This window comes from Coptis chinensis, chromosome 3, assembly GCF_015680905.1.
Source record: "Coptis chinensis isolate HL-2020 chromosome 3, ASM1568090v1, whole genome shotgun sequence".
Classification (NCBI taxonomy): Eukaryota; Viridiplantae; Streptophyta; class Magnoliopsida; order Ranunculales; family Ranunculaceae; genus Coptis; species Coptis chinensis.
In genome coordinates this window covers 20,832,754-20,855,378 of record NC_141458.1, presented here as the reverse complement: position 1 = coordinate 20,855,378, position 22,625 = coordinate 20,832,754, and the positions used below count along the sequence as shown (strand labels likewise).

Genomic DNA, 22,625 nt, shown 5'->3' with positions numbered 1-22,625 from the left:
TTAGTTCAATATATATGCATCTAGTTTTTTTTATTATTTATGCTTTGAGGTTAATTCGATGCAATTACATCCAATTTCTGATTTTTCATTAACTATTATTTGAGGCTATTTCAATACATTTGCATCTAGTTTCTGATTTCCCGCCAATTATTCTATGAGGTTAGTTCAACGCAATTGCATTCGGTTTTTTATTTTCTGTTAATTATTTTTTGAGATTAGTTCAATGTATTTGCATCTAGTTTTCGATTTTCCATTAATTATTATTTGAAGTTTGTTTGATATATTTACATACCGTTTCCAATTTCCGGTTAAATATTTTTCAAGGATTTGCATCCAATTTCTAATTTCTCTTTAGTTATTCTCTGACGTAAGTTTAATGCAATTACATCCAGTTTCCGATTTTTAGTTAATTACTTTTTGAGTCTGGCTTATTGTATTTGCATAAAGTTTCTGATTTCCTATTAATTACATTTTGAGCTCAGTTCAATGTATTTGAATCCAGTTTCCAATTTCCTTTTAATCCTACCTATATTAATATCGGTTTTGCCAAGACGCGCATAAGGGAGCCATGTCAGTTGATTTTTTAAAAAAGTCCTTACTTGAAAAATAATTAATTGGTTGATTACTTACTTAACCTTATTATTGTTGTCTTTAGCAATTTATAATAAAAACTTTTTGGTCTTTTCGCATGCTAGGGATTAAAAAATCCAAATCCCTTTGTTAAACACCACAAACTCTCACAAAAAAAAGCGATGGCGGCAACATCTCTGCCTCTTTCATTCTTCCAAACCCCCTCTCTCACCTTATCATATCTAATCCATTCCTAAAAAGAGAAACCCTTTCAAAACCCCCCACCTCATCATTTCATTTCCCAACATAGTCATCGTAGTAGTAGTATTAATGTTAAAAGTTTTGAAGATGATGATGGTAATGAGGAGGAAGAAGGGTTTTTGAGTGGTGAAGATGGTTTTGAAAATGCTTCTTAGAAAGATAAGACTACTGATGGTGTTTTGGGTGGTACTTCTTCTTCTTCTTCGAGTTTGTCGATACCCTCTAAAGCTCGGGTTTGGGTAGATGATGAAAAAGAGGTTGATGATGGTGGTGGTGGTGTTGATGGGGTTTTGGATGATGATGATGATAAGGTTTCAAATGTTGTTGTTCGGTTCCGAGTTTTGGCGGAGGAATTGACAAGTTGGATGCTAAAGGTGAGGTTTTGGGGACTGAGGAAGGTGAAAAGGGTGGTGGGCTTCAGGTTTAGTAGATAAGACTGATGATGTTATTGAAAATGATGTGGTTTTGGGAGTCCAATTTTGGATTCGAATTCAATGGATTGGTTGAAGATAAGGTTCCTATGATTGCTCTTTGAGAAGTTGTCGTCACGTAACACCATTTCTTGGGTAGCTGTGATCTCTGGTCTGTCTTAAAACGGACATGAAAAAAAAAGCCCTTAATATCTTTTATTAAATGCAAAATCATGTAGTATCCCTACCCCTTATGTGTTTTCCAGTGCACTGAGTGTTTCTACGAAAATTGGAATGCACAAGCATGGGGAGCAGCTACATGGACAAGTCCTTAACTGGGTGTTAAGCCTTTTCGCAACTGGAGAGCTTATTTCAGTAATGAGGTTTGTTTTTATATTAAAAGTTGACCAGTTGATGATACGAGCTTTTTTGGAGTTGGGGTTTTGAAATTGAAGCTTTCGGTTGTTGTTGTTGTTAGTGATGGAAAGAAAGAATCGTGTTAATGAAAATGGAAATTCTTCTTCTAACAGTGAGTATTCAATATTTTTATTATGTTTGAATGCTCTTTAAGTTTGGTTTATTTGTCCAGACTATTAGATCATTTACTATTATGTTTTCGTTGGCTATAATTGCTTTTAATTGAAATTGTCTCTCTTTTTTTTCCCTCTCCTGGGTAAGTAAATTTATGTTGTAACAGGAAATTGAAGTAAATTATTAATAGTAATAGAGAAGAAGGTGAATTTTGGTGAAAAAAATTATTAGTAGTAACAATGCCAGATTTGGGTTTTGACCAATAGAAACCATAAGTTAAGGTTTTAATTGCGAGAAGGGTTTAGCAATTTTAATTCCATATGTGAATTGATCTTCAGCACTAGCTAACACATTAATTCCAGTATTGATCACATTAACTTCAAAGTTGTTTAATTATACTCATGGTTTGAATTGATTTTCTTCTTTGCATTAACATGTAGCAAATAGGATTATTTCTCCTCTTTTTGTTGTTACTATTTTCTTTCCTCATGTAATGATAAAGAAAAAACAATTGACTTAATTGGTAATGCATATTTCATAGTTGTTTCTAACTGTGAGTAACCGATTTCTTCCAAATAAATTTTCATTTCACATCTACAAGCATATCTAAGATTATGCCCGACATTGGAACACATCTATATTGTAGGTGATTATGAAGGATCTTATTTGGGTTTTATGGTGATAATTTTAGCGTCGGGTTTTTAGATTCCATGACCTCAAAATCTTAAACTCGAATGCGTCTGGAATTTTATTTTCATTTGTTAATGTAGTTTCTATTTCTCATCAAAATAATATTATATTATTTGACTTCAATTTACTATGTAAGATGTTTGCAAGTTAGTAACGGGAAGTTGAATGCTTAGCATTTTATGGAGCTCTTAGACATTGCGCTAGCTTTGGTTGTTCCTCCTAATAATTAATAATATAGATTTTTGCTTTCTATGAAGTTTGATATTTTTTTTTCTATTATTTAGTCATATTAATGGCTATTTTTTTATGTGATAAAATGGTTTTAATTGTGAGTTTGATTGTTTGAGAAGTTGTCTCATATAATGGTTCCATTAGTTTTGATTAGGCACTTTGTTACCTATGCTATGGATGTCGGTCAGTATATATAACAGTGACAAATGTGATAATCTGTTTACTCTTGCATTTAAAATTTCTAATATTTCTTTCATCAATAATTTCAGTAGCTATAGAAGCTTAAAGAAGAACCTAAGGCACTCGCTTGGAGGCTTTAGAAAAGTTGTACGGTGATTTAAAACAAGACCCTTACGAGCCAACGGCAAGCAAAGTGAGTCCAAAGTACTCTGCTTCACAAATATTATGGTTGTGATCTATATGATATACGCAGTTAGAACTACCACTAAATATATTTATTTGCATTTGGCAATATATTAGATATTTCATTCAAGGTTTAGGCTAGACACATTAGTACTTTTAACTGTTATGCAACATCTCTCAAATCTCTATGAACAAGAATAATAAGGATCTGAAAATTTGCTTTGGGGTTTAACAGAATAAGGGAGAGATGTTCTCCATGAAAATTAAAAGACCAAAAATAAAATAAAAATCAACATTCATTCTCTTTGATAAAAACCCAATGAGAACCGTACCCTAAATCAATCAACAAAAAAGGGAAAACCAAAGAGAGAATGGAGCAAGAAGTGATTGAATTCAAACAAAGAGTGGCTACATTTGGTATAACCATATAAGTGCTTATTAGAAGCTCTAATAATTATATTACTAATCTGCAGACGATGGATTAAATCGTTTAATGTTAAGTGAGAGTCTTAAAGCTTAGGAGCTTGGAAAACAAACCGAGGGTTGGGGCTTTTCGCGATAAATAACCGAAAAAATAGAAAGAACACAGTGCAAAACCCAATTTACAAGTATCTTTAGTGAGGATTTTTGTAGGATTGGTTTTAAGAATCCTAAGATAGACTCTGTTATAATCCCTAATCCTAAGAGAGTTTGGGGTGTTTGTCTTTGGATTTGTTGTAGTTGGTATTTCATTTCCTTCTCTTTTAGTTAAAAAGGTAATCTATTGTGAATTTCTTTATATCCTCACTCTCTTTTCCCAAAGATATATGGAAGATGATGTTATTGGATGTTATATTAGTTTGCATGATTGGGATTTGTACATGCCGGTGACATATAAGGAGCAGAGGTTCGCGTTTGCTGCTAACCAAAAAGAAGAATCAAGCAAAGTTGTACCAGGTATGTCATTGTTTAACATAATAAATTTAATTTGAAGAATGTAGGTAGACTACTACATTACTTAATATGTTTGAGTGTATTCTTTTTTGCTCAATGTTGCCTGAGTTATTCTACTCCAATAGACTGTTGTTTTTTGTGTTTGAATTGTAATAGTAAATGCAGTAGGCAGTAGGCACGCATTGAGTGAGATGGTTCTGTGGTGGATCCTTCAAGCAAAAGATGTAAATTCTTTTAAAAAAGGATTGGAAGAGGGTTGCTATCCTCAAAACCATTTTCTCATCTTCATCATTTTGTGGTCATTAGTCATTACGACAAAATCTTTCCAAGTATGTCTTTCATTACTTTTCTTCCGGTCACAAAATGATTACTTTATCCTTATATTCAATTCGTAAACAAAACCTTTTCTTTTCAATATGTTGTTTATTTTATTTAGTATTTCTATCTGTTTTTGCCGCTGATATCAAGTTTGTATTGGCAAGAACATCTAGAGGACTATAGTTAGGTGTCTTATAGTCTTGACTCCTGTGTCAACTATTTGTTTGAAAAAAATCTTAAGAGATGTCTAAAGATGGGTTTGATTTTGACTTCGTGACTGCAAAAAGACAAAGTTATTGGGTGAGATTTTATTTTTTGTGTAGACAATTAGGTTCTTTAATTGCATAGCCAAGTGCCATCATTCATTTTCTCTTTAATAGATCTTTGAAGAGGAACTTAGTGTTGGAAGTTTGAGCACAACTGATTTATGCTACAGATTGTAATGTGTACAGTTCCCCCACATACACTTAGTAAGAAAGAATTTTATTCTTCTTAGGATGATCCATAGATAAGCTAAAAGAATAGTAAAGTAAAATAAGAACCCATTGGTTGTGTGGAAATCCAATGTTAGAACCATCACTAAAGAAGTTGATGGTCTATACTTCATAGGCAATATCAAACACTCATCACAATGTTGGATGTATATCATTCATAGCTGTGAAGGATATCCACCAGTTTGTTAGATGCTTAATTTACTGTAGTTTTTGTGTGACCAATTTTTCTCAAAAAATAGGATATATAGTTGTATGAGGTTTAATAGCTTGAACCAAACTATATATGGAGAGAGACCGAAGTGGAGGAAGTATGGCTAAAGATGGTTAGTCCAAATTATATATCATGTTCAACATTCATTTTGTAGGAGCGTAAATTTACTCAAGTGTTTCACGCTAACCTATGCTTTATGTTTCACATTTGGTTTTTAAATAGTTTGTTGTTTCCTAATACTTCAATGTGTAGCTCAACTTCATTCACTTTCGCAACACTTCAACCTATCTACAAGAAGACTAACCAACCTAGCAAAAAAAAAGATATAAGAAGACTAACCAAAGCATTGTGGGTTGCGTAGCACATCAGACTTCATTAAGACATATACTGCGACTAATTAGAGGTTAGCATCCAATTCTTAATAAGTTGTTAGTTTCTCTTTATTCCTTTGGCTTTACTTAATTTCTCTCGAAAGGCATGCATGAAACAACAAATGTTGTAAAGGTAGTCTCGGGCACCCTACTTATACCTAATAGAGAGTATCAGGTGTTATATTTATTCAGATTTGGAAGAGAGTTATTAACAGAAGAGTTATGCCAAGAAGTTTTTTTAATATCTTGACTTATTTGTATGTAGATGTAAGCCTTCTTCATAGTTGTAATGACATTTTGAAGGACGGTCTTTGCTTGAATTGTATTCGTTTGTGCAAGTTGTAGTCGCTAAGGTTGTGGTATCGTTAAAGCAACATTCTGCCTTTATTTGTATTTTAACTTGGTGTATTGGTTTTAGGATTAATAACCTCACAATATCTCAAATCTATTTTCAAGTACAAGTGACTGTTCATTAATCCAACCATTTTCAAAATGTAACACATGATGACTACCTCATACTGAGTTTGGGACAACCTGTTGAGTGGGATGGACTACCAAGTTGATGAATATAAAGGTAGGCGGGGCAGCAACATATAGCACATCAGGTACAATTGTTTAATTTTAAATTCCTACCTACTTTGGTTTAGATAGGAGTTCCGAGAATAAATCTTAATGCATTAGCTTGTTTGGTTCAGGTAGGAGTATAAGTTTAAAATTTTAGACTCTACTAAGCTTTCTTTGATGGATGATTACCATTGCTGCATTTCTTCAATTTTGATTATCAAAAGAATTTTTATATGAGTTTTCTATACTCATTACTTTTTGTTAACTCATTTTTATTTAGTATATTCTTGCTATGTGAATTTGATTTGGTTTATGTATACTCAAAAAATTACAATCACTCTCTTTTTCTCGACCTCTCTTCTCCTCCCCCTCTCCTTTTTTATGCTCTCCCTTTTTCCTAACTCCCTCTCTCATCAGGTTCGTTCATTTCCCCTCCATCCCTTGCCCTCTAGCTCTCCACCTGTCCCACTCCCTATATGGCAGTTCTCGGCAGTTACGTTACCGCGGACTTGATCCGCTGCAACAGGTTTTCTCTTCACAATACTGCGTACGACCCTTTTGTACCTCTGACTCCACATGTCATCAATAGGTCCTATACAGATGCCCCTCTCGGTCCCGTTGACATTCCGCGGTATCATTTATGGTCCGCGGACTGTATACGGTTCCAAGAATCATCCTAAACCTCCTCCTCCAAATATTCCATCTCTGGCATGCACCCCCCTTGCATGTGCGCCCTCATCCACGTGGCCAAAGAGCACGTGTATGAAAGCTGTCTTTTCGGCGCACGCACATCGAACCTGCCTTTTCGATTTTCGAGGACCCACGTGTCTTTTTTACTCTGGTCCTTTTTTCTGCTGATATTACGCTTTTACCCCTGCCGCTTAGTATCCCGCTCAAACATCTCTCTTCCTTCAAAACCCCTCTTTTGCATCTAAACTCTCTCACTTTTCTCACTCTGCTCCTCCTTCTTACTGTTTCTTCATTTCCGGTGGATTTTTGGCCGTTCAAGGTTCGAGTTTTCTTCACCGTTCTTTATTTTCGTTGCTCTTTGCTGCTTGTATCTCAGGTTTGTCTTCATCCTCTTTGCTCCTGTCCTTTGTTCCTGATTACTCTTATTCGTGTAACTGTTCCTCCATTTCCCTTCGTTGGAGCTCTCCAACTTATCGGATTCTATTATGTCGGAATCCGAATCTGTGAGTGCCTCGGGCACTCACTCCGGGGGATCCGCGTCCTCCACCTCCAGATCTAGCGGTCATACCGCGGAACCATTTGAATCCACGGCTTCTGAGATTTCTAGCCCTGCCGCGGAACCTTCCACTTCAGGAAGGAAAGCCCCTCTTCCTCCCCCACCTTCATATCGCTGTGGACCCAACTTAGATGCCATTAAAACTGCTTACGACATCCCCGCCGACGTGATCCTTGAGCACGTGCCTAGCGTTACCCATTTTCCCCATCTAGTCACACCACCGTCCGGTTGTCTCGTCGCTACCGTAAGTCAGATAGCCGCAGGTCTGCGGTTTCCCTTAACTCCTCTAGATGTTGCGGTATGTAACCATTTCAACATCCCCCCATGCCAAGGCATTGGTAACTTTTGGCGCATCTTATACGCCGCAAATTTCTACAACAAAACCAATTCCCCCAAAATCCAACTCTGCGACATAATAGCTCATTACTATATAAAGAAAAGTACCAAATTTGGTAGCGTAGGATACCAATCCTTTTGTACCTGTCCACAGAAAAAGTCCTTTGTCCTCCACATTACTACTTCTGACAAAGTATGGCATTATTATCCGTTATATGTGTCCGGTAGTTTTCTATCCGCAGATCTTCCCTCTGACGTTTCTCTAAGGCATCTCAGTTTCCTTTCTAGTGGTACGTAACATCTTTTGGTTCGCAGTGCCTTTTCCTAACTAGCTTTTAACTCATCCTTCTTCTGTGACACAGGTTGGAGCCCTGATTCGCGATCTAAAATTTACACCGGAGTCTCCTCAGCAATTTTCCAAAGGCTCCGTGATTTAGGAAGTGCCCAGTGTGAAGTTCTTGGTATAGATACATACAAGGGCAACCCTCTTCTCCTGGATCCTTCATTGAAAATAATAGGTAACTATCAAGGTCCGCTCTACCGACCAGCACCACCCAAAGAAAGACTTCCCAAATCCTCCCCTCACCCTAAAAGAAAAGCCTTCAAGTCCTTCAAGTACACCAACAAGATATCTCACTCCAAAGCTGTTGCCCAACGAGCTGCCGCTCAATCTCATACCGCTACACCTAATACCGCCCCCTCTTCCTACTCTGCCGTGGCGGATTGGGAAGACGACTTTACTCAACCCTCGTCCGCGGTATCTGACGCTGCCATGGGCACAAATAAGCTCAAACTTTGGGAAAGTGACTCGGACGGTGAGGAGGCCCGAAGCTGCAGCCAAGAGTCCTCGACAAAAAGGCTAGAACCGCCGCTCTCGCCGTCAACGAACCAGATCAGATCGATCGCCAATTAACCGTCCTCCACGACGTCCTGGTAAATAACCCTACCCATCTGGGTCTTTGCCATCTGGGGCCATTGACATATGGCGCCTTCAATTCAGGGCCAGGGAACGGGATGTAACAACTCGTGACTCGGCCTTAGAAAACACCGCTGTTGCGGCCTCTCTTTTCTTCAGCTCGCATCTTCCGAAAGACCAAGCATATGGAGATTCTGGCTCGTTTGCTTCGCACAGAGCTTCCATCTACCACGGCTGGGAAAAGGTATAAATTTTCCCTTGCAAAATAACTTTTCATTTGTACTGTTTAGTAACCAATCCTTCTTTTTAGTTGAGTTTGGACATTGGCTACGTGGTCCGCGGCCTAACCAACACACTAGAATCGATGGAGACCTTGAAGCAGGAGATCGAAGGCCCTGACGGCTGGAAGGCTAAGTACGCCGCTTTGGAGAAAGATCGTGACGATCTTCGTATAATAGCCGTGAAGAACCAAAAGGCAATGCAACTGGCTGAAGAAAAACATCGTGATTATGTGTCCGGTGTTGCCTCCAAACTTGAGGGCCAAAAAGCGGCGGGTAAGATTGCAATCCAAGCCGCTGTAGACAAGGCTGTGGCGGAGGCTGCTGATCGATTTCGTAGTCTAGCCGAGAAGAAGATTAGCCGTGAACTTAAACAGTAGCTAGAAGCTCTCACTGCGTCTGGCCGTCTTCTTCCAATTACCCCTCCAGCCGCGGATATGCCAGCCTCTGTTCCCCTGCCAGCTCCCCATCAGGACCCTTCTCTCGCTGATGCTGCTACTCAAGGGATAACTCTACCCACAGCCGGGGTGGTTGCCTCTCCCATTGATTTGGATAACGATCATCCTTCCTCTGGTGAAGGGGATTTGGCGTCCACTCCGAAAAATGCAACTGAAGGGAAGCAGTAACACATTTGGCTTCATGCCTTTGTCTAATCTAAACTTATGTTTTTGTGGTCATTATAATCCTTCTACTATGACTAATTGCCCATTTTGTATGATATACTTCGCCTGTATTTCTGGGTACACCCAGCAAGCTTTTAATATCAGTCGTTAGCAAATCTATTTCCCTTGAATGTACTTTTTACTTCTTTATCGTTGGCGTTCTTTTTTGTTTTATCTAAGTTTGCTGCATAATTATTTTGGATATTTAGACTGCAAAGGCTCCTCTCCCGCTGTCTTTAATAAGCCGTGGAGTCCAGTGGGGCATCTCATTTTGCCCCAAGTTTTATTCAGACGTTGCGTCCGCGAAGGACTCGTCTTTGACTGGCGTGAAGCCTGATAGGGGCAACTCATTTTGCCCCCAGTTTGATTTGGACATTTTGTCCGCGAAGGGCTCATCCCCCACGCTGTCATTGAACGGCTGTGAAGCCTGATAGGGGCAGCTTAGTTTGCCCCCAGTTTGATTCGGACATTTCGTCCGCGAAGGGCTCATCCCCCACGCTGTCTTTGAACGGCTGTGAAGCCTGATAGGGGCAGCTCATTTTGCCCCCAGTTTGATTCGGACGTTTAGGTCGCGCGGCTCATCCCCCGCTCTCTTTGAACGGCTGTGAAGCCTGATAGGGGCAGCTCATTTTGCCCCAGTTTGATTCGGACATTTCGTCGCTGAAGGACTCATACCCCCGGCTGTCTTTGAAGCGGCTGTGAAGCTGATAAGGGCGACTCATTTTGCCCCAGTTTGATTCGAACATTTAGTCCATGAAGGGCTCGTCCCCCCCGCTCTCTTTGAAGCGGCTGTGAAGCCTGATAGGGGCAGCTCATTTTGCCCCAGTTTGATTCGGATATTTCGATCCGCGAAGGGCTCATCCCCCCCCGCTGTCTTTGAACGGCTGTGAAGCCTGATAGGGGCAGCTCATTTTGCCCCCAGTTTAATTCGGACGTTTAGTCTACGAAGGGCTCATCCCCCACGCTGTCTTTGATTAACCTCTATTCATGCTATTGCGCCAGGAATGCATTCTTTGTTTCATTGACTTAGAATTCCGCACACAACATATATACATTAAACAAAATATGCTTGTCCCACTGAAAGCTACACACTGCTTCTTTCATGGAATTTTTTCAGCATTCTTATATTCCATTGTTTCTCAATCGTTACCCCTACCGATGTCTCTATTTTGTAAGTGCCTGAAGTTCCCTTCGCTGTCACGACATACGGTCCTTCCCAGTTGGGTCCTAGTTTGCCGTCATTCTCCTTTTTAGTGGCTGGAGTAACCCTTCGCAGCACCAAGTCCCCAATCATGAATCCCCGCGGCTTTACTCGTTTATCATACTGTCTCTGTAGCCTTCTATGATACTCCTCCAGTCGTATGCGAGCTGTATCTCTTTTTTCCTCAATTATATCCAACTCAGTGGCTAATATATTTTCATTAAGACCCATTTCCACGGCTCTGGTTCTTGTCATTTTCTCTATCATTTCCACCGGTATGACAGCCTCTACTCCATATGCCATTGCGAATGGTGATTCATTCGTCGAAGTCCGCGGTGTAGTGCGATAAGCCCATAAAACATGATTCAATTCATCAGCCCACGCTCCTTTTCAGTCTTCTAATTTTCTCTTTAAATTGTCCATGATGATTTTGTTTGATGCCTCGGCTTGACCATTCCCCTCCGGATTGTATGGCGCCGAGAACCCTTGTTTCACTTTGTAGGCTTGAAGGAATTGACGTACCTTTCCCCCAGTAAATTGTGTTCCATTATCTGCAATGATTGTATGGGGCAAACCAAATCTGCATATTATGTTCTCCCAGAGGAACTTCTTCACATTCTCTTCTTTGACTTGCTGTAGTGCCACTCCCTCCACCCACTTGGTGAAATAATCAGTGGCGGCCAACATAAATCTTCTCTTGCCGCTTGCCATGGGCAAAGGCCCCACTATATCCAGTGCCCACATGGCGAACGGCCACGGACTAAACACATTATGCAGCGGCTCTGCAGGGGAATGGATTGGTTGTGCAAACCTTTGGCATTTCTCACAAGTTGTTGCATACTCTGTTGCATCCTTCTTCATATGAGGCCAAAAATATCCATGCGATATCAATCTATGGGTTGTGGTTCGACCCGCTGAGTGACTTCCACAATCACCTTCATGTACCTCGGCCAACACTTCTTGCACCTGTTGTGGCCCTATGCATCTCAGTAGTGGTCCGCCGAAACTCTTCCTGTACAAATCCCCATCTAACAAAACATATCTCTGACTGACCTGTGCCATCTTTCGTCTCTCCTTGGTATTTTCTATCTCTGCTCCCATAAGAAAAGTTTTAATGGGCGTCATCCATCCTGCCTCCTTTTCAATGGTGAGACACACACCCTCGGGCCGATGTACTAGGCCTGCTCAAAACTCTTACTTCAATAGAACGACCCTCGTTCACGGAGCCAAATGACCACAAATGCTAACGCGTCAGCATGTCTGTTTTCACCGCGGCCCAAATGGGCAAACTGAATCCTTTTGAACTTGCTGGCTTTTTGTCGTAGAACCTCTAAATATCGTGCCATCCTTGGACAACGCGCCACAAACCCCCCATTCATCTGACAAATAACCAAGTTAGAGTCAGAGAACACCGATAGCTCGCTTACTCCCAAATCATGTGCCAAATTTAAACCTGCTATCACTGCTTCATATTCAGACTCATTATTGGAAGCCGCGAATCCCAGTTTCATTGATAACTCCAACCTTGTGTTGTCAGGAGTCACCAAAACCACGCCAATCCCATTTCCGGTATCTGTAGCTGATCCATCCGCGAATACTCTCCATCCATTGCGCATATCCCAAGGGTCCAAGGGATCACGTCTAGATTCTTCCTCCTGATCCATGACCATTTCCTCTCCCCAAGTGGGATCCTCGGCTAGAAATTCTGCTAGGAACTCCGCCATGGCTTGCGCTTTTTCCGCTGTTCTAATCTGATATTGGATTTCGTAACAGCTAAGCATCACTGCCCATTTCAACATCCTTCCTGACTTTTCTGCCTTCAACGCTTGCTTGAGGGGCAGATTTGTTATCACTACCACTGAGTGTGCCTCGAAATAGGGTTTCAATTTTAATGCAGAGAAAATCAACGCTAAGGCATACTTCTCAATTCTACTATATCGCGTCTCAGCAGCTAGCATGGTTTTACTTTGAAAGTAAACTGCCTTCTCTATCTTTTCTACAACACGCACAAGGACTGAACTTATCGCGTACTCTGAAACCCCCAAATAAATATATAATCTCTCTCCTTCCTCTGGCCGCGATAGCAAAGGGGCTTTCCCTAAATAAACCTTCAACTCCTGAAAGGCTTCCTCACACTCAGTGGTCCATCGAAAATCTGGCGTTTTTCTCAACAAGCGATACAACGGTCTGCATTTGTCCGATGATTTAGATATAAATCTGTTCAATGCTGCGACTCTTCCTGCCAACCGTTGCACTTCTTTTACACTCTGAAGGGACGACATCTCCACTAGGGATCTAATCTACTCGGGATTAGCCTCTATTCCACGATACGTGACTATGTAACCCAAGAACTTCCCCGAAGATACCCCGAATGTGCATTTCTCTGGGTTCAGTTTCAGACTATGCTTCCGGAGTATGTGAAAGGTTTCTTGGAGACCCTTCAAATGTTCCTCTTCCGACATGCTTTTCTCCACCATATCATTGTCTTCGAACATTTTTTCCCCCAACCGCTGAAATGTAGCCCCCGCATTCTTCAAACCAAAAGGCATTCTTGTATAACAATAAGTACCTCCTTCCACCACAAATGTAGTCTTTTCTTGATCTACTAACTCATCCACTCGCGGCATAGGATAACAGTCTTTAGGGCACTCTTTATTTACGTCTGTAAAGTCAACACACATTCGAACCTTGCCGTTCTTTTTTGGAACCACGACCACGTTGGATAGCCACTCCGTACATTCTACGTCCCTGATTATCCCCGCATCCCTAAGCCGTATAACTTCCTCGCGAATCCCTTCCACGTATTTGGGTCTTACGCTTCTCATCTTCTGTCTTATAGGCTTCGCACCTTCCTTCATATGCAAGTGATGGCAAGCGAACTCTAGATCTATCCCTGTAATATCTTCAATCACCCATGCAAATATGTCAGCATTCTCTGTTAATAATTGTGCCAGTTTGAATTTCCATTCCTTTGGCAAGTCCGACCCGACCGAAGTAAACTTCTCTTCCTCTCCCACCCCCAGGTTCACGATCTCAATCTCATCCAAAGTTTTCGGTCTCTGATGAGACTCGCATCCTTCAGTGAAGTCCGCCTCCTATAATTGCTACGCTTCTCCCTTATCATTCGTCGGTTTTTCACCCCCTATTCCACGAACCATACTTTTCACCATCACTTGGTGTATATTCTGAGCCGCGACCTGATCCCCCCTTATTTCGTACACCCCCCCCCCTTCGCGGGGAAGCGGATCACCTGATAATAGGTCGACGGAATAGCCTTCATTTCATGAATCCATCTTCTCCCTAGAATGGCATTATATTGGGACCCAGTATCTACCACCATAAACCTGGTGAATACCGTCGTCGGACCTGCTGTTACTGGCAACGTTACCTCCCCCATAGGCTTTGTCATGCTACCATTGAAGCCATACAAATTAGTCTGAGAAACCCTCAACTGATCCCTATCTATGTTCATCTCTTCCATGGCCCTTCAACATGTCTACTGAACTTCCGCAATCACTCGCTTCACTAGATAATTACCCATTGCTATGGTAATCACCAAAGCATCTTCATGCGGCGAAATCACTGATTCCAAGTCTTTCGGAGTGAACGTTATGTTTCCTTCAGCAATCGCGGTTCCTGAAACTAACCGCGTCATGCTTGCCACCTCATTTACCTGTTGTAAGCTCGCTGTCCTTCTCATCTTGTCACGGTGGGCATTCCTCCCGAGTGTCTCTCCACTCTAAATGACATTTATTGTTCCCAAGATCCTAGCGGGAGCCTGTCCTCTCTCCGCATGACGAACCTCCGCGACATACTCTCTAAGCATCCCCTTCTCAATCATTCTTTCCACCAGCCACTTCAAAGCATAACATTCGTTAGTGGCGTGGTTTCTAATCTGATGATAGGCACAAAAAGGTTTCCCCTCAATCTCTCCAGGTGTATTCCGCGGTCCTTCATAATGCTGCAACCCCTTGATAAGTGGCAAGATTTCCTCTAATGGCCTATTAAGAGGTGTTTGTTCTATCTCACGCATGCGGCTTTCTTTTCGCTGAATATCTCTCTGTTCGATCTCCCGTTCGCGGTCCGCGCCTTTCCCCTCTGTTGGATACCCTTTCTCTCTCTTTTCTCTTTCCCCTATCTCTTCTATCATCTTTATCCACCGCCTGCACTGCCTTCCCCGATCTATTTTGTTCCCTCGCATTTCTTTGCATTATATCCTCGTACCGAATATATTTTTCTACCTTTGGGTACAGAGCGTGCAGAGTGGTGATTTCGATCTTGGACACTGATTCGTGAACCCTAGTCCCCTGCTTCAAGCCGTGCTTAAATGCAATGACTGCTGTATGCTCCTCCAAATTCTCCACCCTCAGGATCTCTTCTTTGAATCTGCACATAAACTCCCTTAATGACTCCGCTGACCTCTGTTTGATGTTAAATAATGCCGCGATATCCACTACCCTCCGTTTCTGGTGGATGAAATGGTCCACGAAGGCACGCTCTTCTTCAAATCTACTGATGCTCCGCGAAGATAAGCGGTAATACCAATCCGAGGCGCCCCCCTTAAGGCTTGCAGGGAACATCATGCAGCGCAGTCTGTCATACATTTTTTCTTGCCACAATGGCATCTGTTGTCTAAAATGATGCAAATGATCAGTTGGGTCGCCCTTCCCATCATACCTTTCAAATCTTGGTTGACTGAATCTCTTAGGTACCTCTGAATTCCAGATCGAATCCGCCAGTGGATTCTTATTGAGGTTAGCAACCTCCTTTTGAGCGGCACTTTGGTTCACTTTTTCAACCGCACGGTTCATTTCTCTATCTTTCTCGATCATGGCCTGTACCACTTCCAGCGTAATGCCCTCTACTGTATCTACTCCCCGAGACTGGTATACCTCATTTTCCCCTTCCATCTCACTGCCCCCGACGATCCCCATGTTCCATATCATCTTGTGCGGTGTCTCTTTCCTTTCTCAACTCATCGTTCTCGTTTCTTAACCTGACTATTTCTTCTTGCATAAGTCTGGTGGCGTCTGCCGCCACATCAGATATGTCTTCCTCTCCACCCACCTCTCTTTCTTCACTCACTTCTTCCTCTACTACCTCTCGAATAATTTCTTTTCTTGGTCTTCCTACTCCTTTTTTTGTTATGGTGGCCATTTTATCTCGCTTATCCCCACAGACGGCGCCAAAATGTATACTCAAAAAATTACAATCACTCTCTTTTTCTCGACCTCTCTTCTCCTCCCCCTCTCCTCTTTTTATGCTCTCCCTTTTTCCTAACTCCCTCTCTCATCAGGTTCGTTCATTTCCCCTCCATCCCTCGCCCTCTAGCTCTCCACCTGTCCCACTCCCTATATGGCAGTTCTCGGCGATTCGTGCTATGGACTTGATCGGCAGAAAATGTGTTTTCTCTTCACAATCTTTTGCAGACGACCCTTTTGTACCTCTGACTCCACATGTCATCAATAGGTCCTATACATTTTACTCACTATAGATTTGCACAAATTTTATGTATAATGGAAAGGGTATATCGAGTGGATGGTATGATCAATTTTTTAGGGAATACATGGATGTATTGGCTATTGATTTACTTTTTTTTTTAATGTCATGCATTTAATATAGGCTACATTACATCAACATTGCTACTATGTAGAGCTGAGATTAGGCATAAGGTGATAATCAAATGTAACCATTACTTGATTAAGCCAACCAGTGCATATCACGTTGATGCATGCTTTTATATATAGCAATATTAAAAAAAACAAAGAATTTCTTTATAGTATAAGTATTATTTGGTACCAGTGCATCGTAATATCATACCATATCGTTACAGCAGTGTAAAGCCTCTCTTTGTATTTTAACTTGGCATGTCATTGTTAGGATTAGTAACCTCACAATATATGAATCTATTTTGTAGGTACAAGTGATTGTACGTTAAAATTGAATCCAACTAATTCAATGCTAGAGTGCGGCATTGACTTAGGTCACTAATTGAACTGTTGCCTTATTAGTGACCTCATTGGTGCTTCATCCATGATGTAGGTGCAAGAGATTCAACTGACAACTACACTCGATCAAGAAGGCGTAAAGAAGGCATTGCAAAGAGTCTTAGAACGCGTCCCTTAACTGGTCATGTTACCTGGTACTAGCTATTGCCAGTTATTCGAAATTGATAACTATTTTATCTTTTTTCCATGTGCGTATTTTATTTTTGATTGGTGAAAGAAAGTAAATTGCATTAATAAGGACAATGTGCCTTACTGGTTCTTTCCATGCACAGTTGCTGTCTAGAGATTGACTGATTTCAGATTTATTGAACGCCTCTATGGATCATTGCACTTCCAGTTTGAAATTTTTAGTATAACTAGACATCCATATTTGTTTTGATTAATTATGAAGCTGTTGAAATTTCCTGTATATCTTTATCAACAGTTCGAATCATGGATTTTAACTTTTGAAAAGTCGGGAGTCGAGCTAAAAAATGTAGTTCTCATAAATTAAAATCCTCATTTAGAATATTATGTACGAGCGTTTGAATAATATTTAGTAATTGCAATGACTGAATGTTCCATTTGACCATTTTTGGCTATTGAAGAGTCAACTATGGTCCAAGATAATTTTGGTCTCATTGCTAGCTTAATTGTAGGCAATAAAACAAACACAGGTTGCAGTGTTGCACTATGTTGTATGTTCTATTCCGAACTGTTGCCTTATTAGTGACCTCATTGGTGATTTATTTTTGATTTGGTAGCTCTCAATGTGATTGGCCAATTAAACTTTTAGTTTATACATCAATATTTTGATTGACATAATGCAGGTCTGAGGTCCGAGTATAACAGTCCCTAGAACTCTTGAGTTGGCTATGTAATCTTCCAACCCTTAATTACCAATTTGCTCTATCTACTTCCTTGGGGCATTTGCTTTAGAAGAGAATACCACTACTAATAACAGTAATGGAGGTACTTTTACATTTTCTCCATGACGCCTTCGTTACAAACTGATATGACGTTTTCATTGCTCCATCAAGCGTTCAAGGGAAGTTCTTCCTCTTTGTCAAATCCCTTTTCAGCACTGTAGTTCTCAGCCAATGGGAGGTGATGCTGTTAAATAACCTGTTGATACAAAGGACAAACAGTTTTGTGCTTTTACTTTTTAAATCTCGAATTAGTTAACAATATCATTATGTACTTGTTACTTATGGAGTTGACATTTTTCATGGATTATATGGGTTCAAGGCATTTCTCAAGTGACTTTCATTGTATGTTTTGTTTGCTTGGGACTGATTCTTCGAATTCTATCATCTAATATTATTATTTATACGATTGTATTTCTCTTCCTTTTTGGAACCCAATTGTGAAACAAAGGCATATGGTAGGCTCAATGAACTTAATTGCGCTCTTTCACAGTAAATGAAGTTAATTTTTGCACAAGTTACTTACTTTTTTTTTTCTTTTTTTTAATATTTTTTTTCCGATAATTGTTACTTAGAAATTTATAGCAAACTGATTGATAGAATCATAAAAATATCATTGGCATACACGTTACTGACAATTCTAGAGTTGAAGGGCTCTACTGCGGCCAAAAGCAGCCATTGTCTGTATTCTCTTGTTTCCCTCCGCCCATCTATCCTTCCCTCATCTAATCCTTAATCCCCTCCCCCACCCCCTCTTCTCTGTTATCTATCGGTTGCTGTCTTTAGTAAGCTAGTATAGGGTTACTCCTCTGGGATCAGAAGATCTTAGATGGTCAGAGATATGTTAGTAGAAGATAGGGTTGATATGACGGAACACGAAAGGATTGCTAGAGCCAGAATAGAGGAGCTCCAAGTGGAAATGGGAAATCTCTTCTGTTCAAAAGAGAAACATGTAGTAGAGATTGCAAGTAGAAACAAGGATGATGATACTGGTGCAAAGCGAACCTTGATGGGAAAGTTGTATGGAGGTAAAGCCATCTCCCTACAAGATCTGGCAGATGAGCTGCACCAATGTTGGCAAATAAGGGGGCCTACAAAGATCGAGCTGATAGCTAAAGGATATTATAGGATGGAGTTTGAAGAAGAAGAGGAATTGAAACATGTGCTGAAAAATGGCCCTTGGTTGATACAAGGGTTTATATTCTCAATTAAGAAAGGGATTCATACTGATGAGGTGGTCTCTGCAAAGAAGTTTGATCTGGTAGATTTCTGGATTCAGATCTATGGCATCCCGAGAGATCGAATCACAGAGGAGAATGTAAGAAAAGTGGGAATCATACTTGGCAAAGTAAAAGCCATGGATCTGTGTTGCCAGAGGGAGTTTCGGCTTCCGGTCGCTAGGGTAAGGATTCGCATGGATATCAAGGAAAGGCTGCTGAAAGGAGTCGACCTCAGAACGGAGAAGGGGGAAGTGATACCAGTGACCTTCAAATATGAAAAGTTGGAGATTTTCTGCTATTTCTGTGGATGCATAGGGCATGATATCCATTACTGCGAAAAAAGAGAGACATATGGCATAGAGCTGCGCAAACATGGAGGATCACTCAGAGATATTAGAAATAATTTCTCGTTTATGATGAGAGCCAATGTTTTCTTCAATGGCGAGGCAAGCACGGGGCCAATCGCTGTTATTATCTCTGGAACCCCACGAAAGCCAAGAGCAGACCAGATTCCGGCCAGAAACAGAAGTTCGCCGGGGAGAAGGAGGTGGTATGGAGCTGGAATGCTGACATCACCAATAACAGCTGGTACAGTAGAGAGAGAATCGGATGTCAGGGGTAGGAGGATGGAGGTCAGAGAGAACGAAGTACGAGACAACAGAACGGATAGCGCAGAAGCTGAGGTGGAAGGGTCAGTTACCGTTGGAAGGCAAAATTCAAATTCTGAAGGCCTAATGGGCCTAGATGAAGGTCAACTACAAGTTGGATTAATCCAAGCCCAAGGAACGGTAAGAAAAGGCCTAAACATAGGAAAGAGCTATGGATCTGGGGCCCATGGGGGCGCTGTGGTGGTCTGGAGCCCAGAGAATGGGGCTGAGGGAATGGATCTAGGAAAAAGCCTACATGATAGAGCTCTAGAATCTGAGATGTTGGAAATAGAAGATCAAATGGAGGGTCGAGATGAGACACAGGAAAAGGTGGGATGCCAAGTTGGCACACTAGAGAGGCTAGATATGGAGGCGGACTATCTGGGAAACAGCGAAAATCTTAGGGTGAATCACGCACCGCCGCTCTTGGGTTCCCCCCATCACACCAATCATATCAAACATGGAGTAGTGGGAAGTAGAGGTGCAAGAGCACGCGTCTGCTCCAACAAGTGCTGGATACCCAAATTTCACCTTTATTGGGGTGCCAAAACGTGGGAGGGGTTTTAAAACTCTGGTTTCAAAAGGACAGAAGAAAGATAAAGCTAAGAGACAGGTGAGAAGAGTGGAAGGGAATAGACTTAGAGTGGGAAGTAAACGGAAAGTGGGTAGTGGTGGGGCTATAACAGCGATAAGGATGGACGATGAGGAATGGCGCAGGCATAGTTTAAAAGTAGTGGCAAGACAATCAAAAAAGGCTAAGAGAGAGGCAGACGACTTGAGAGCACAAGGATTAGGACATCTGCTGATTCCAGAAGAAGCCCCACTCATAGCTATATCTAGTGACTCCAAGAAATCAGAGGAACCAGATGCTTCAAATAACTCATCAAGCTCTAGTGGACAGTCTCAGGGGAAATGGGGTCCAGAAATTCCAGAGGAAGACATACCGTCAGATGCGTTCACAGATGAAGAAGAAGAAGATGAACCAACAGAAGAAGAGGATTCGGATATGGTGGTGTTCAATGCCGACTCCCAAGAAGAGGTTTCAGTGGGGAATGCTCCTCAGGACCTGACTCATGGAAGTCCAGAGGGGGGAGAGTACGAATCTGAAAGGAGTGTAGCTCAAAGTCTACTGCAGCAACCAATCCCACTGGCCATGGATGACTCCACAGTAGTGAGGGGCATAGTAAGTAAGGGAGAGCAAAACGATTATGGACCCAAAGTAGGAGGCAACAGAAAATCAAGTGGATACCATGGAGTTGGGGGCTCAGAGGAGGAGAATTCTGGGAAGGAGGATAGAAACAAAGGAAAGCTAGGGGAAAATAGTCATGGGGAAGATCAGAGAGGGGAAAGTGAAAAGGATGCATCTAACAGTGGGGGCCTGTGCCTGTCTCCCCCAGGGTTCGCGGTGGCTGTCCCATCACAGCTACCTTGGTATCCATGACGATACACGCCTGGAATTGCCGGGGGATAGGTACCACCACGGCGGTTCAACAACTAAAGGACCTAATAGGGAAGTTTGATGTAGATATAGTGTGTTTATCGGAAACAAAGGCTACTAAGGAGTATATAGTTAAGATAGGAAAGCAGTTGAAGTTCAGTGGAGTTTTTGCAGTGCCAGCCAGAGGGTTAAGTGGGGGTCTAGCTGTTCTCTAGAAGGAGGGCGTGGAACTGGACATTTTGGGAGCATCTCACAATCAAGTAACAGGTAAACTCGTAAATTATTATCATAAAGACCCTTGGTACTTTACTTTTGTGTATGGGGATCCTATTGCCAATAAAAGAAATAAGGTTTGGGATGAACTAAAAGGAGGTAGCTCCTTTAGTCCCAGGCCCCTAGTGTATGTTTGGGGACTTTAATGCGATATCTAGTCTGGATGAAAAAATTGGAGGGAAATGCAAAATCACAAAGAGTATGCATGACTTCAATGGGTTTATAAATGATTTGGGCCTAGTGGACTTAGGTTTTACTGGCCCAAAATTTACTTGGAGCAATAATAGGAAGCCTAAAGATCATATTCTGGAAAGGCTGGATAGAGCCATGGCAACCCCTGACTGGCTAGTAGCTTTCCCTAAGGCACAAGTCAGAATGTGGGCTAATGCCATTTCAGATCATATCTCCTTGTTCATCAATCTTGAGAAACAAGAAGAAAAGCTCCCCAGACCCTTTAAATTCTTTGACATGTGGCTTCAGCATGAGACCTGTCTGGAGGTCATAGAAAGAGCCTGGTTTTCTATTGAACATGACCTCCCAGACAGGAACCTTATAGACAAGTTGGATAAAACCAAAAGGGACTTATCTGTGTGGAATAAACATGTTTTTGGTAATATCTTTACCAATATTAAAGCTACCCAAGCCAAACTTGATAAGGTACTCTCGAAGCCTTTTAGCATTGATAATTATAATCAAGCAAAGAGGCTTAAAGATGACCTTCTTGAGTGGTACAATAAAGAGGAGGATTTCTGGAAACAAAAGTCTTCCAACTCCTGGCTAAAAGATGGGGCCAGGAACACCAAATATTTCCACCTCTCTACCATCTATAGGAGAAGAAGAAATACCATTAAAAAGATCAGGAATAATGAGGGGGATTGGACTGAAGGCAGAATGGAGGTGGGGGACTCTCTAAATCAATACTTCATAGATATTTTCACCTCTGACCACCCTGAGAGACAGGAGCACATCCTTGAGCTGTTCCAACCTTGTGTGACAGCTAGGGACAATGAGATCCTCACTGCCATACCTAGCAATGGGGACATATGGGATGTGGTTAGAAGGATGGGGAGCCATAAGGCCCCTGGGCCTGATGGATTCCAAGGCATTTTTTACCAAAAATGCTGGGATATCATAGGGCCTGCTGTGATTGCCTTTGTTCAGGACTTCTTTACCCATGGTATTCTTAATCCTAGTATGAATGAGACTCATCTTACTCTGATTCCTAAGATTGAGAATCCTGATCATGCCTCCAAGTTCAGACCCATAAGTCTATGCAACTTTGGGTATAAGATCATCTATAAGCTTCTGGCCAACAGACTCAAAGGTCTGATAAACAGAATTGTTTCCCCATTCCAAGGGGCTTTTATCAAAGGCAGAAGCATAGGGGACAATGTAGGTTTGGCTTGTGAAGTCTTCCACAATATGAAAAACATGAGACATAAAAATGAGGGATGGATAGCTCTGAAGCTAGATATGGCCAAAGCCTATGACAGAGTGGAATGGGATTTCATTGATGGTATTTTGGAAAAGCTGGGGTTCAACCAGAAA

At 41.4% G+C, this 22,625-nt stretch overlaps 2 protein-coding genes across 2 annotated transcripts; both read right to left on the bottom strand.

Annotated features, from left to right (window-relative positions):
* Window positions 1-10,469: 10,469 nt before the first annotated feature.
* On the bottom strand, window positions 10,470-10,889 carry LOC147508561 (uncharacterized). The gene has a single exon (XM_086597279.1). The coding sequence runs from the start codon at window positions 10,887-10,889 to the stop codon at window positions 10,470-10,472; it is 420 nt and encodes a 139-aa protein (XP_086453405.1).
* An 896-nt stretch (window positions 10,890-11,785) lies between these two features.
* On the bottom strand, window positions 11,786-12,868 carry LOC147508560 (uncharacterized). Its single transcript, XM_086597278.1, has one exon. It carries the CDS (start codon window positions 12,866-12,868, stop codon window positions 11,786-11,788), a length of 1,083 nt encoding a protein of 360 aa, XP_086453404.1.
* Window positions 12,869-22,625: the final 9,757 nt, after the last annotated feature.